At 50.9% G+C, this 16,269-nt stretch overlaps 1 protein-coding gene across 1 annotated transcript; it reads right to left on the reverse strand.

The window, feature by feature from the left end:
* Positions 1–1,057: 1,057 nt before the first annotated feature.
* Positions 1,058–2,404, reverse strand: PNMA5 (PNMA family member 5). The gene is given in 1 exon segment (XM_037821007.1): positions 1,058–2,404. A coding segment is annotated over 1 exon segment (1,347 nt).
* Positions 2,405–16,269: the final 13,865 nt, after the last annotated feature.

Raw genomic sequence — 16,269 nt, forward strand, 5'->3', positions numbered from 1 at the left:
CCTCCTCCTGCTTTTACCCAAGTTTCCCTGCTCACACCAAAGCCAGCCGTGGGGCCCCTGTCTCACCAGGTCCCCAGAGCCCCACCCCTCCCGCCAGGCTCGGCAGGGGCTCCAACCCGTGGTCCCCTCCCAAGCCTGGCTCTCCTTGCCCACAGCCCCTGCCAGTCGCTGGGGCAGGCAAGTGCCCACTGGCTGGCGCTGGGCCCCCAGGGGCTTGGTGTCTCCGGCTTTCACTCATGCCGGGGCTCAAGGGTACCGCCTTCCTGGGGCACCTGGATGGTAGTGTGGAGGATCCTGTAGACGGTGTGGACCCTGCAGACCCTGCTCTGGGATGTTACCTCTCTGCCGGCCAGGTCCTCCTCACCAGCGCTGGCTCCTTCGGGCACGGGTGGCACTGCCCCGGGCAGGGGAGGTCTGGGCCCACGCAGGGGTAACTGGGCCCCCTGCATGGGCAGTCCAGCTCCCGGCAGGGGTGGCCCCACCCCACACAGGGGCAGTCTGGTCCCCAGCAGTGGTGGTCCTGCTCCATGGAAGTGTTGCCTGGCCCCAAGCAGCAGGGGTCCATGCCCAAACAGGGGTGATCCAGTGCCAGACAACGGTGGCAGTGGCACAAACAGGGAAGGTCTCCCTGCAAACAGGGGAGGCCCCAGGCAGGGCTCCTCGAGGCCCCGGGACACCTGGGGGCCCACCCTCCTGCGGAGCTCAGAGCCCACAGGGTGGGCATCTGGGGGAGGGCTGATCATGGGTCCAAATCCCAGGCCAGATCCTCCGGCCACACTTCCTTCCTCCTCACATCCGGGCACCCTACTCGCACCTCTGGGTGTGTCCAGGCCCTGCCCCGTGGGTGCCCTGCTGCTGGCCCTCACTGAAGCGTGGGCAGCTTCGTCGATGGCGTCCCCTCCAGCTGGGGGAGGGCTCGGGGGCTCAATCTTGACCTGGATGGCCGGCCCATCTGGCCCGCATCCTTTCTCGGCTGTTTGTACGGTCTTCTCCTTGCTCAGATCTCTCTGCTGCCAGCCAGGAGAAGGGGTACTTGAGTGTCCTGAGCCAACTGATCCTAGGGCTTGGGGTGGCTCATTGCCCCAGCCCCCACCCCGTTTCCCGACCCCTCAGCTGCACTGTGCTGCCTGTGCGTCTGCGGAGGCTGGCGTTTGGCCCTGGGGCACGCTGCCTGGTCTTGGCCTTCGTCCCCGCTGCTGCAGCAGCACGAGCGTCGCCTGCGCTTCGGGGCCAGTGGAATCCCCAGCTGGACGGCCTGGGTGCTGCTCTCGCCGAATGACCCTGCCTGCGTGGTGCTCTGCAGCAGGAGGCTGCTGCTTTCCACCATGTGGCGGCCCGACCCCTTGCGGCCCTTTCCCGTGGTCTTCTGCTTCTCCTTCATCACCGCCGTGGTGGTCTCCCACTCCTCTTCATCTCGAACAAGCTTCATGAACTCCAGGAAGGTGGGAGGACACTCACGCTGATCCAGAAGCTCCAGCTTGCCCTGGAGGGCCGCGGACATGGTGGCCTGGGCCAGGACGTGTTTCAGGCGCACCATGTCTGTGCTTCGCAGCGACATGGGGCTGTGCTGCACGGCCTTCTGGAGCAGGGGCTCCAGTCAGAGCAGAAAAGCCGAGACTTTCTCTCCAGCCTTCGGGAAGGACTGCAGAAACCTGAACTGAGAGGTCCTCCAGTCCTCCTGGTTCCCGAAGATCTGCTTCAGGGCGTCCAGGCACTGCTCCACCGTGATGGCCTCGTTGTTGGCCCGCAGCACGCGCATGATGGACAGGGCCGGGCCGCGCAGGCTCTCCAGCAAGCGGCGGCGCTTCTCAGTCTCCGACACTTGCCACAGCTGCATCATCTCGGTCGTCTGCTCCAGCCACACTTCGAAGGGCTCCTCTTCGGGGGCCGGGAAAGCGGTGCCTGAGAATGTTTTCAGCTTGCGGTACCACATGTTCTCCCTCAGCGGCTGCAAGCCCACGGGGGCCCCCTGGGCCCCGGCCTCTGGTGGTGCGCCCTCCACAGCAGCCCCTGCAGTGAGGTGGCCGGACCCGAAGGTTTTGGCCACATCTACCATTCTCCGGCCCTCATCTTTCAGGAAGTAGTTCAGTCTATTGTAAAACTTGTCGTCTGGGCTCCGGGGTTTGACCACCACTTCCCAGGTGCCCCCCTTCCCTGGGATCTCGCTGGGCACCTGGGCGTAGTCGACGGGGTCGGCCAATTCCACAAAGACCACTTTGGCGTTGTCTTCCCTGAGGAACATTTTCCCCAGCACTCTGTATGAGCACAGAGACTGCAAGCCTGCCTGCAGGGTCTCCTTAATCTCGACCTCACCACAGTCCAGGGGGATCCCCACAATGAGCACGGCCTTCCTGGGGTCCAGATCCACCCCCATGCACCAGTCCTCCAGCAGGGCCACCGCCATTGCTCCCACCCCCTCGGGACCGATCTAACACAGGGGCAGGAATCAGTCAGTCCGTGGCAGGACCCAGAGAATGTGGGGCCGATGCCACGTGGGAAAGCAGAGGTGTCCCAGGTCTCCACAGCCTGCAAATGCAAAGGGATGAGAACACTGTGAACCCCTCCACCCCCCCATCCTGGCCTGCCACAGGGACTCAGCAGCCCCCCTCCCATTCCCAGGGCTCCTGCTGTCAGTGAGGGCAGGGCAGGGTGGAGGGGTCTCCCCAGGCAAATGTGCCACCCCCCGTCAAGCCCTCCCTGCTGACCTGCTGCTGCCGTGGGCTCCTCCTCCCAGTTCATGAACTCTGCTGGGAGAGCTGCTGCTGCCTGTGGCAAAAGGGTCAGCGTGAGGAGGCGAGGCCTGGTGCCCACGGCCGCCTGGAGGGCCTGCCAAGCAGCCAAGGACAGGACAACGGCCCTCTCCCGGGTTGCCTGGAGCCCTCCTCACCAGGGCCAAGGCTGGAGGAAGGACACGCATCCCCCACCCACCCCCAGGAAACAACCAACACATGAAGATGGCTGGAGCTCTGGGCTATGCAATGAAGCCAGTGAGGGTGGCAAGCAGGAGCGGGGAGAAGCTGTAGTGTTGCCATGGAAACAGAGAGCTGTGTAGACCCGGGGGTTTGCATTGTGGGGGGGCCTGCCTGGTGGTCAGGTCCACACCTGTGAGGAGCAACAGGCAATGCTACTGGCCTTGGAGCACTCTAGCAACCAGGCGGGTACGGGAGGTGAAGGCAGATGGGGGTTGTGGGGTGAGTGCTAAGAAAGCAGCAAGCCAGCTGACTGTTTCCCATGCGTGCAAGCTGTAGTCAGGGGCAGAAAAAAACCCCAGAGAGAGTGCCCAGCGTTCCCCAAAGAGCCCTCACCCTCACCCGACCCTACAGAAGCCCCTCCTGATAGACGCCACATCGCAGGGCCTCACCTTGCTCCCAGGAGGCTCCACCGGAAGCCGCGGGTGCCAGGCACCCGGCCCACCCTCTAGTTCTGACCAATCAGGCAGTTCCTGGCCAGGGGCGGTGGGTCCCGCTGCTCCAGAGCTGTGGAAAGCAACCCAGAGGCGTTTTGCCACGTGTCTGCCCCTTGGCCGCCATTCTGCTCTCCTTGTGCCAAGGTGTCCACTAGAGGGAGCTGCTGCTGGGGCAGACGGGCTCCTACGGTAACGCTGCTGCCCCATCCCCCACGCCCTCCACCCTCACCCCCAGCGCCTAACGCCTCATACCCCCACGCTTTCAACCACACGCGCCCAACCCGTCACCCTCACTCTCTACCCCCCACCCCATCACCCTCATGCTTTCAGCCACACGTGCCCAACCCTGCCCCCCTCATGCTCTCACCCCGACCCACCGACCCCCTCACACCTCACGCTCTCCCCCGAACCCCCATGCCTTTGGTCCCATGCGCCGAACCCCTCACACCTCACGCTCTTTCCCTGACATACGCACCTCATCGCCTTCACGATCTCCCCCGACCCCCACCCCCCACGTTCTCGACCCGACGAGCCGAACCCCTCACACCTCACGCCATCACCCGGGGTGCCCCCGTCGTCCCCGTCACGCTCTGGTCCGGAGGCGCCCATCCCGTCCCCCTCATGCCCTCACACCCACCCCGGCGCGCGGCCTCCCCTCTGCGCAGGTCGGCGGACGCCAAGCGAGGACGAGCCCGGGCGCCTCTAAGCACCCCAGAGGGCTCCAGGCAGGCTCGGGGTGGCCCACGGCTCCAACGCCCCCGACGTCCCCGACGTCCCTGATGCCCCCGATGCCCCGGCCCGACCACGAGGCCCGCGCATGTGGGGCGCCCTCGGCGTGCGGGCCGATCTCGGCGGGAGCCCGCTTCCCGGGGAGCCCTGGGACCACCCGCCCCGGGGACGGACGCCCAGCGGGGGTTGAGGGGGACGTCGGGGGGCTCCCCTGCAGCCGGGTGGCCCACCTGGATCCGGGGGGTCCCGCACCTTACCCGCCGGAGACGCCTCCGGACCGAAGCGCCCGCGAGCCGCGGCCACCCCGCGTCTCCCGCCGCGGTGCAGTGTGGGGCGCCGGCCGGTGGCGGGCAGGGGGGGCGCGCGACGGCTCCCCCGCAGTGCTGCGCACGGCCCGCTTGCGGCTGTGCCCTGGAGCCCGCGTGCCCCCAGGGTACCCCCGCTCTGCCCCCAATGCCCCCTCCGCCCCCCCGCAACCCCGCCCGCCGCGCGCGAAGCCCTACCGGCTCGCCGGCTGCCCCCCACTCCGACGGCTCCTCAGAGCCCGCCAAGCCGGCCACGTGGCCCGCCGCCCCGGCAGCCATTGCGAGGCCCGCGGCACGTGGCTCTCCCCATTGGACGGGCGCCTTCGCCTGACGGTCACCAGACACCCTCCTCATTTGCATACTGCGGCGCTCGCTGCGGGCCGGGTGCAAAGGCAGCACGAGGCAGGGCGCCCCTTCCGCTTCGTCTTGGCGTTTGTTTCGGGGGGGGTGCGGGGAGGGCGGCAGACGGGGGTCACCCCGGGAAAGAAAACTCTCCGCCAAGTCCGTGCCCTCATTTTCTCTCTGACTTGCGGGACCAAGTATTACCCACCTAGACCCAAATAGCTCCCTGCCCTCTCCCAAAGGCAGGTGTCTGCCCAAGGGATGACTGGAGAGGTTGGCCCCGAGGTCAGCAGGAGGCGCAGGGCGCTGCACCCAGAAAAGTGCGGGCAGGTGCCACCAGTGTGGATCAGGCAGTAGGGTGCATACAAACCCCCAGCCCACCTCCACCCCCACCCCCCGCAATTGGATCACATGCAGGTGCTGTGACAGAGAGTTAGGGACGAGGGGGAAGAGGCAGGGATGGCAGGGCGAGGTGGGGGGGGTTGTTCTGGAATGTTCCGTGACTCGGATGCTGCAGATCCCTGACCTTGCTTTGGGTAGCAAGGCTCCAAAGCCTGTTCTTACTTATCAGGGCCAGGTGATGTAGGCTGTTGGTAAAATAAGAGATTTCTTTTACTTTACACACTCAAAAAGAAAAGAAAAAAACACCCATGGACTGTTGTGTGATTGTTTTATAAAAATCCTAAGAGCAAACCAAATTTCAATGAAAAGTCACAGGGTGAGATGTTCACGGATATTAGCTTGTTCCCCTTTAACTGCAGAGGGCTCCTGGGGCTCGGGAGGGTGGTTCTCAGCCCTCAGTGGGCCTTACTTCCTAAGAATAGATGGATCGATTAAATCAGTCCCCTTCCCGTGAGGAGAAAACAAGGCTTTTTGGTGTTTTTCACAGCTCCAGGTGGGACATTTTACCTGGGACTCTCAGATCACGTGTCCAGTGTCCTGGCTCCCACTGGCCTCGTGGACACTGAGGGCTCTGCCTGCCAGACCTGTACTTCCTGTTACAGAGGCTAGGGGTGGGAATGGGGGCTTAACTTCACAACTATTCCTTCCTTTTCAAAAGCAATTTATCAAGGATACTTAACATGCAGTAAAACACACCCATTTTAAATTTAGAGTCTGAGCACCACCCCAGTCAAGATAAAGAATGTCTCTGTCACCCCCAAAATGGGTGCATACTGCATAATTCCACTTATATAATGCTCTTGAAAAAATGCAGACTAATCTGCAATGGCAAGAAAGCAGAGCAGAGGATGCAGGGATGGGGACATGAACAGACAGGTTGTGGGGGTGGGTCACAAAAGGGCACAAGGAAAGTTTTGGGGGTGACAGATATGCTCACTCGGTTAATCACAGTGATGTTTTGCGTGGATGTATGTGGGGAACCAAGCCTTTCATGTCACTTAGACCATGTCCGGGGTGGTCGCCTGGAACGCTGGGCCACAAGCCTGCATGGAATGCCGTGTAGGCACACCTTGTAAAGATGTGTGTCTTGTGACTATGACAGCAGCGTTAACCATTCACCCCAGATTGTTCCTTCTTATCCACAGCAGGATGTAAAGATTAATATCTGAGAGACCCTGAATGCTTTTGATCACGTAGCGTAGTCTAGCTTTGTGTAACAAACAAATAAATAACTGGAGCACAGGTGCATCAGCACCCACTTGGCACATGATGCTGTGGGTCCCCTGCTCCCTTAAATCTTAACTTTGTGTCTGTGTTTCATTTCAGCGTCGCCCTGTCAGCAACAGATGTATACGTGTCAAAACTCATCAGAATGTGCACTTGAAACGTAAGCAGTTTATTGTGTGCCAAGTCTACCCCCAATAACGCTTTTAAAAACATGAATGTGCAAACAGTAGAAAAGGCCTCATGTCCAGGGTCTCCCAGAGGTCTCCAAGCTGGAAGAAGCTTTAGAGCAGAGTCATGCAAGTTCCCAGGCAGCGGGTGGGAGCGAGGGCCTCCCCGGGGGTGGTGGTGGTGCCGACCGCACTGGGGAAAGTGTGGCACGTGGAGGGGCTCCACAGACAGAGGGCCTTCGCAGACGGAGTCCAAGGCCAGGAGGTGTGCAGGGCACAGGGTGCGGGCAGGAGGCATCCACAGACGGAGCACCCAACGCGGGACTCCTTCCCGAGCAGACAGCGGGGTGGGGAGTGTCGTCGAGCAGGGAGAGGACAGCATTGAGGGACTCGGGGGCAGGCACCAGGCAGGCAGGGCCACTCTTTATCAAGCACGAAGGGCTGAATACGGGCCATCGGCCACTTACGCGACCCCTTCCAGGCTGGGGGACTGCAGGCCGGGGAGGCTGTCACTGGCTTTCGGGAAATCCGAAAGTGGAGGGGTCCGATGGTTCCAGCTACCTGCAGGATTGTCGGGGCTGATTCCAGAAGCCGCTGGAACAGCCCACATGTGCCCTCTTTTGACGTCCCATAGGCCTGCCCAGTGCTGCTGCCAGAAAATAAGAGCTTCTCCTTCTCTGCCCTCCCAATCTGACATGAGTGCCTCTTTCCCGGGAATCGAACCCAGGGCCAGTGTGATAAGGGAAACTGGGACCCTTTACACAAAGGGGCAGGGACGATCGGAGCTGAGACAAGCCCAGCTGGTGCGGCCCAACTCTTCCTGCTCAGGATCCATCATACCCTCCACCCACATTTATTTCCTGAATGATAACCACGGCGACGTTACACTTCCACTCGGGGGGCACACCCAGCCCTCGGATAGGTGAACACGCCGTCACCCTCTCTCCAAAAACGGGGAGCCCAAGTTCCCGTTAGGCACACTCTCATTCTCTGGGCAAATTGTCAGGTTAAGCACCACCAGCACAACTTAACCACAGGATCAGGAAAGGGGGAAAAGAAGGAACGAACAGGATTGTATATTCAAACATAAAATAACAAAGCCAGACAAAATGCACAGAGCTTCCATAGCTCTTATTTCAGCAGCGGGCCCTCAGGTCATGGTTCATCTTTATAACTTCCTTTTTCCATGAACGTCTGGAGGCCCCTCTGTCCTCACCCAGCTGGCTGTGGCTGCTCACCTGCTGGGGGGATCTTAAGGGACCCCGATTGCCCAGGTATCTGCCTCAACTTCGCATTCAATGGAACCAGCGTGAGGTCCCCTGGTGAACCCCGAGAGCCAGGGAACATTCCTTCCTTCCTGACACACTTTTTTCCCACAGCTTCTGGGGTGCCACATTTTCGCAGTTTCCCTCCTCCCTCACTGGTCCTCCCTCTCCGTGGGGTTTACTGGCTCCTCCTGTCCTTGGTTCCCCCTGGGACTTGGCCCCACTGGGCTGCGGCACCAACTGCTCCGTCTGTTTGGAAACCTCTTCCCTCCAGGTCCCTGTACCTGTGGCTGCTTCTCATCATTCATCATTTCAGGTCAAATGTCCTCATCTGAGATTCTTCCCCTCACTATCAGATTATATAAGTCACCAATGCAACCACTCTCTAGTCCAGTGCTGTCCAACAGAACTTTCTGCAAGGATGCAGATGTGCTGAGTGCTTGAAATGCAGCGAGTGCAATGAGGCACTGAATTGTTAAATTTGATTCTAATTAATTTATGCTTAAGTTTCAACAGCCTCGGGAGGAGGCGGGGCAAGATGGCAGACTGGTGAGCTGTATGTTTTAGTTACTCCTCCAGGAAAGTAGGTAAAAAGCCAGGAACTGCGTGGACTGGACACCACAGAGCAATCTGTCTTTGGGCATACTTCATACAACACTCATGAAAACGTGGAACTGCTGAGATCAGCGAAATCTGTAAGTTTTTGCGGCCAGGGGACCCGCGCCCCTCCCTGCCAGGCTCAGTCCCGGGGGAGGAGGGGCTGTCAGCTCCAGGAAGGAGAAGGGAGAATTGCAGTGGCTGCTCTCATCGGAAACTCATTCTACTGATTCAAACTCCAACCATAGATAGACTGAGGCCAGACACCAGAGACTCTGAGAGCAGCCAGCCCAGCAGAGAGGAGACGGGCATAGAAGGAAAACAACACGAGAAGCTCCAAAGTAAAAGCAGAGGATTTTTGGAGTTCTGGTGAACACAGAAAGGGGAAGGGCGGAGATCAGGCCTTGAGGCGCATATGCAAATCCCGAAGCAAGGCTGATCTCTCTGCCCAGGGCACCTTTCCTTAATGGCCCTGGTTGCTTTGTCTATTAGCATTTCAATAACCCATTAGATCTCTGAGGAGGGCCGTTTTTTTTTTTTTTTTTTTTTTTTTTTTTAAATCCTTTTTGCTTTTTCTAAAACAATTACTCTAAGAAGCTCAATACAGAAAGCTTCAAAGAATTGAAATTTGGGCACGTCAAGTCAAGAGCAGAACTAAGAGAGCTCTGAGACAAAAGGCAATAATCCAGTGGCTGAGAAAATTCACTAAACAACACAACTTCCCAAGAAAAGGGGGGTGTCCGCTCACAGCCACCATCCTGGTGGACAGGAAACACTCCTGCCCATCGCCAGCCCCATAGCCCAGAGCTGCCCCAGACAACCCAGTGTGACGGAAGTGCTTCAAATAACAGGCACACACCACAAAACTGGGCGTGGACATTAGCCTTCCCTGCAACCTCAGCTGAATGTCCCAGAGCTGGGAAGGGGGAGCAGTGTGAATTAACAGAGCCCCATTCAGCCATCATTTGAGCAGACTGGGAGCCTCCCAACACAGCCCAGCAGCCCAGAACTGCCCTGGGGGGACGGCACTCACCTGTGACATAGCACAGTCATCCCTCAACAGAGGACCCGGGGTGCACAGCCTGGAAGAGGGGCCCACTTGCAAGTCTCAGGAGCCATACGCCAATACCAAAGACTTGTGGGTCAGTGGCAGAGACAAACTGTGGCAGGACTGAACTGAAGGATTAGACTATTGCAGTAGCTTTAAAACTCTAGGATCATCAGGGAGATTTGATTGTTAGGGCCACCCCCCCTCCCCGACTGCCCAGAAACACGCCCCACATACAGGGCAGGCAACACCAACTACACACGCAAGCTTGGGACACCAATTGGGCCCCACAAGACTCACTCCCCCACTCACCAGAAAGGCTAAGCAGGGGAGATCTGGCTTGTGGAGAACAGGTGGCTCGTGGACGCCACCTGCTGGTTAGTTAGAGAAAGTGTACTCCACGAAGCTGTAGATCTGATAAATTAGAGATAAGGACTTCAACTGGTCTACAAACCCTAAAAGAACCCTATCAAGGACAGCAAATGCCACGAGACCAAAAACAACAGAAAATTATAAAGCATATGAAAAAACCAGACGATATGGATAACCCAAGCCCAAGCACCCAAATCAAAAGACCAGAAGAGACACACCTAGAGCAGCTACTCAAAGAACTAAAGATGAACAATGAGACCCTAGTACGGGATATGAAGGAAATCAAGAAGACCCTAGAAGAGCATAAAGAAGACATTGCAAGACTAAATAAAAAAATGGATGATCTTATGGAAATTAAAGAAACTGTTGACCAAATTAAAAAGATTCTGGACACTCATAGTACAAGACTAGAGGAAGTTGAACAACGAATCAGTGACCTGGAAGATGACAGAATGGAAAATGAAAGCATAAAAGAAAGAATGGGGAAAAAAATTGAAAAACTCGAAATGGACCTCAGGGATATGATAGATAATATGAAACGTCCGAATATAAGACTCATTGGTGTCCCAGAAGGGGAAGAAAAGGGTAAAGGTCTAGGAAGAGTATTCAAAGAAATTGTTGGGGAAAACTTCCCAAATCTTCTAAACAACATAAATACACAAATCATAAATGCTCAGCGAACTCCAAATAGAATAAATCCAAAAAAAACCCACTCCGAGACATATACTGATCACACTGTCAAACATAGAAGAGAAGGAGCAAGTTCTGAAAGCAGCAAGAGAAAAGCAATTCACCACATACAAAGGAAACAGCATAAGACTAAGTAGTGACTACTCAGCAGCCACCATGGAGGCGAGAAGGCAATGGCACGATATATTTAAAATTCTGAGAGAGAGGAATTTCCAGCCAAGAATACTTTATCCAGCAAAGCTCTCCTTCAAATTTGAGGGAGAGCTTAAATTTTTCACAGACAAAGAAATGCTGAGAGAATTTGCTAACAAGAGACCTGCCCTACTGGAGATACTAAAGGGAGCCCTACAGACAGAGAAACAAAGACAGGACAGAGAGACTTGGAGAAAGGTTCAGTACTAAAGAGATTCGGTATGGGTACAATAAAGGATATTAATAGAGAGAGGGAAAAATATGGCAAACATAATCCAAAGGATAAGATGGCCGATTCAAGAAATGCCTTCACGGTTTTAACGTTGAATGTAAATGGATTAAACTCCCCAATTAAAAGATATAGATTCGCAGAATGGATCAAAAAAAATGAACCATCAATATGTTGCATACAAGAGACTCATCTTAGACACAGGGACACAAAGAAATTGAAAGTGAAAGGATGGAAAAAAATATTTCATGCAAGCTACAGCCAAAAGAAAGCAGGTGTAGCAATATTAATCTCAGATAAAATAGACTTCAAATGCAGGGATGTTTTGAGAGACAAAGAAGGCCACTACATACTAATAAAAGGGGCAATTCAGCAAGAAGAAATAACAATCGTAAATGTCTATGCACCCAATCAAGGTGCCACAAAATACATGAGAGAAACATTGGCAAAACTAAAGGAAGCAATTGATGTTTCCACAATAATTGTGGGAGACTTCAACACATCACTCTCTCCTATAGATAGATCAACCAGACAGAAGACCAATAAGGAAATTGAAAACCTAAACAATCTGATAAATGAATTAGATTTAACAGACATCTACAGGACATTACATCCCAAATCACCAGGATACACATACTTTTCTAGTGCTCACGGAACTTTCTCCAGAATAGATCATATGCTGGGACATAAAACAAGCCTCAATAAATTTAAAAAGATTGAAATTATTCAAAGCACATTCTCTGACCACAATGGAATACAATTAGAAGTCAATAACCATCAGAGACTTAGAAAATTCACAAATACCTGGAGGTTAAACAACACACTCCTAAACAATCAGTGGGTTAAAGAAGAAATAGCAAGAGAAATTGCTAAATATATAGAGACGAATGAAAATGAGAACACAACATACCAAAACCTATGGGATGCAGCAAAAGCAGTGCTAAGGGGGAAATTTATAGCACTAAACGCATATATTAAAAAGGAAGAAAGAGCCAAAATCAAAGAACTAATGGATCAACTGAAGAAGCTAGAAAATGAACAGCAAACCAATCCTAAACCAAGTAGAAGAAAAGAAATAACAAGGATTAAAGCAGAAATAAATGACATAGAGAACAAAAAAACAATAGAAAGGATAAATATCACCAAAAGTTGGTTCTTTGAGAAGATCAACAAGATTGACAAGCCCCTAGCTAGACTGACAAAATCAAAAAGAGAGAAGACCCATATAAACAAAATAATGAATGAAAAAGGTGACATAACTGCAGATCCTGAAGAAATTAAAAAAATTATAAGAGGATATTATGAACAACTGTATGGCAACAAACTGGATAATGTAGAAGAAATGGACAATTTCCTGGAAACATATGAACAACCTAGACTGACCAGAGAAGAAATAGAAGACCTCAACCAACCCATCACAAGCAAAGAGATCCAATCAGTCATCAAAAATCTTCCCACAAATAAATGCCCAGGGCCAGATGGCTTCACAGGGGAATTCTACCAAACTTTCCAGAAAGAACTGACACCAATCTTACTCAAACTCTTTCAAAACATTGAAAAAAATGGAACACTACCTAACTCATTTTATGAAGCTAACATCAATCTAATACCAAAACCAGGCAAAGATGCTACAAAAAAGGAAAACTACCGGCCAATCTCCCTAATGAATATAGATGCAAAAATCCTCAACAAAATACTTGCAAATCGAATCCAAAGACACATTAAAAAAATCATACACCATGACCAAGTGGGGTTCATTCCAGGCATGCAAGGATGGTTCAACATCAGAAAAACAATCAATGTATTACAACACATTAAAAACTCGAAAGGGAAAAATCAATTGATCATCTCAATAGATGCTGAAAAAGCATTTGACAAAATCCAACATCCCTTTTTGATAAAAACACTTCAAAAGGTAGGAATTGAAGGAAACTTCCTCAACATGATAAAGAGCATATATGAAAAACCCACAGCCAGCATAGTACTCAATGGTGAGAGACTGAAAGCCTTCCCTCTAAGATCAGGAACAAGACAAGGATGCCCGCTGTCACCACTGTTATTCAACATTGTGCTGGAAGTGCTAGCCAGGGAAATCTGGCAAGACAAAGAAATAAAAGGCATCCAAATTGGAAAAGAAGAAGTAAAACTGTCATTGTTTGCAGATGATATGATCTTATATCTAGAAAACCCTGAGAAATCAACGATACACCTACTAGAGCTAATAAACAAATTTAGCAAAGTAGCGGGATACAAGATTAATGCACATAAGTCAGTAATGTTTCTATATGCTAGAAATGAACAAACTGAAGAGACACTCAAGAAAAAGATACCATTTTCAATAGCAACTAAAAAAATCAAGTACCTAGGAATCAACTTAACCAAAGATGTAAAAGACCTATACAAAGAAAACTACATAACTCTACTAAAAGAAATAGAAGGGGACCTTAAAAGATGGAAAAATATTCCATGTTCATGGATAGGAAGGCTAAATGTCATTAAGATGTCAATTCTACCCAAACTCATCTACAGATTCAATGCAATCCCAATCAAAATTCCAACAACCTACTTTGCAGACTTGGAAAAGCTAGTTATCAAATTTATTTGGAAAGGGAAGATGCCTCGAATTGCTAAAGACACTCTAAAAAAGAAAAACGAAGTGGGAGGACTTACACTCCCTGACTTTGAAGCTTATTATAAAGCCACAGTTGCCAAGACAAGCATGGTACTGGCACAAAGATAGACATATAGATCAATGGAATCGAATTGAGAATTCAGAGATAGACCCTCAGATCTATGGCCGACTGATCTTTGATAAGGCCCCCAAAGTCACCGAACTGAGCCATAATGGTCTTTTCAACAAATGGGGCTGGGAGAGTTGGATATCCATATCCAAAAGAATGAAAGAGGACCCCTACCTCACCCCCTACACAAAAATTAACTCAAAATGGACCAAAGATCTCAATATAAAAGAAAGTACCATAAAACTCCTAGAAGATAATGTAGGAAAACATCTTCAAGACCTTGTATTAGGAGGCCACTTCCTAGACTTTACACCCAAAGCACAAGCAACAAAAGAGAAAATAGATAAATGGGAACTCCTCAAGCTTAGAAGTTTCTGCACCTCAAAGGAATTTCTCAAAAAGGTAAAGAGGCAGCCAACTCAATGGGAAAAAATTTTGGAAACCATGTATCTGACAAAAGACTGATATCTTGCATATACAAAGAAATCCTACAACTCAATGACAATAGTACAGACAGCCCAATTATAAAATGGGCAAAAGATATGAAAAGACAGTTCTCTGAAGAGGAAATACAAATGACCAAGAAACACATGAAAAAATGTTCAGCTTCACTAGCTATTAGAGAGATGCAAATTAAGACCACAATGAGATACCATCTAACACCGGTTAGAATGGCTGCCATTAAACAAACAGGAAACTACAAATGCTGGAGGGGATGTGGAGAAATTGGAACTCTTATTCATTGTTGGTGGGACTGTATAATGGTTCAGCCACTCTGGAAGTCAGTCTGGCAGTTCCTTAGAAAACTAGATATAGAGCTACCATTCGATCCAGCGATTGCACTCCTCGGTATATACCCGGAAGATCGGAAAGCAGTGACACGAACAGATATCTGCACGCCAATGTTCATAGCAGCATTATTCACAATTGCCAAGAGATGGAAACAACCCAAATGTCCTTCAACAGATGAGTGGATAAATAAAATGTGGTATATACACACGATGGAATACTACGCGGCAGTAAGAAGGAACGATCTGGTGAAACATATGACAACATGGATGAACCTTGAAGACATAATGCTGAGCGAAATAAGCCAGGCACAAAAAGAGAAATATTATATGCTACCACTAATGTGAAATTTGAAAAATGTAAAACAAATGGTTTATAATGTAGAATGTAGGGGAACTAGCAGTAGAGAGCAATTAAGGAAGGGGGAACAATAATCCAGGAAGAACAGATAAGATATTTAACGTTCTGGGGATGCCCAGAAATGACTATGGTCTGTTAATTTCTGATGGTAGTAGTAGGAACAAGTTCACTGAAATGTTGCTATATTATGTAACTTTCTTGGGGTAAAGTAGGAACATGTTGGAAGTTAAGCAGTTATCTTAGGTTAGTTGTCTTTTTCTTACTCCCTTGCTATGGTCTCTTTGAAATGCTCTTTTATTGTATGTTTGTTTTCTTTTTAACTTTTTTTTTCATACAGGTGATTTGAAAAAAGAAGGGAAAGTTAAAAAAAAAAAAAAAAAGAAAAAAAAAAGAAAAAAGACAAACAAGGAAAAAAAAAAAAAAAAAAGATGTAGTGCCCCCTTGAGGAGCCTGTGGAGAATGCAGGGGTATTCGCCTACCCCACCTCCATGGTTGCTAACATGACCACAGACATAGGGGACTGGTGGTTTGATGGGTTGAGCCCTCTACCATAAGTTTTACCCTTGGGAAGACGGTTGCTGCAAAGGAGAGGCTAGGCCTCCCTGTATTTGTGCCTAAGAGTCTCCTCCTGAATGCCTCTTTGTTGCTCAGATGTGGCCCTCTCTCTCTGGCTAAGCCAACTTGAAAGGTGAAATCACTGCCCTCCCCCCTACGTGGGATCAGACACCCAGGGAAGTGAATCTCCCTGGCAACGTGGAATATGACTCCCAGGGAGGAATGTAGACCTGGCACCGTGGGACGGAGAACATCTTCTTGACCAAAAGGGGGATGTGAAAGGAAATGAAATAAGCTTCAGTGGCAGAGAGATTCCAAAAGGAGCCGAGAGGTCACTCTGGTGGGCACTCTTACGCACACTTTAGACAACCCTTTTTAGGTTCTAAAGAATTGGGGTAGCTGGTGGTGGATACCTGAAACTATCAAACTACAACCCAGAACCCATGAATCTCGAAGACAGTTGTATAAAAATGTAGCTTATGAGGGGTGACAATGGGATTGGGAAAGCCATAAGGACCAAACACCACTTTGTCTAGTTTATGGATGGATGTGTAGAAAAGTAGGGGAAGGAAACAAACAGACAAAGGTACCCAGTGTTCTTTTTTACTTCAATTGCTCTTTTTCACTCTAATTATTATTCTTGTTATTTTTGTGTGTGTGCTAATGAAGGTGTCAGGGATTGATTTAGGTGATGAATGTACAACTATGTAATGGTACTGTAAACAATCGAAAGTACAATTTGTTTTGTATGACTGCGTGGTATGTGAATATATCTCAATAAAATGATGATTAAAAAAAAAAAAAAAAAAAAAAAAACTTTCAACAGCCTCGTGTGGCACGTGTGTGGCACGTG

Source organism: Choloepus didactylus, chromosome X, assembly GCF_015220235.1.
Source record: "Choloepus didactylus isolate mChoDid1 chromosome X, mChoDid1.pri, whole genome shotgun sequence".
Classification (NCBI taxonomy): domain Eukaryota; kingdom Metazoa; phylum Chordata; class Mammalia; order Pilosa; family Megalonychidae; genus Choloepus; species Choloepus didactylus.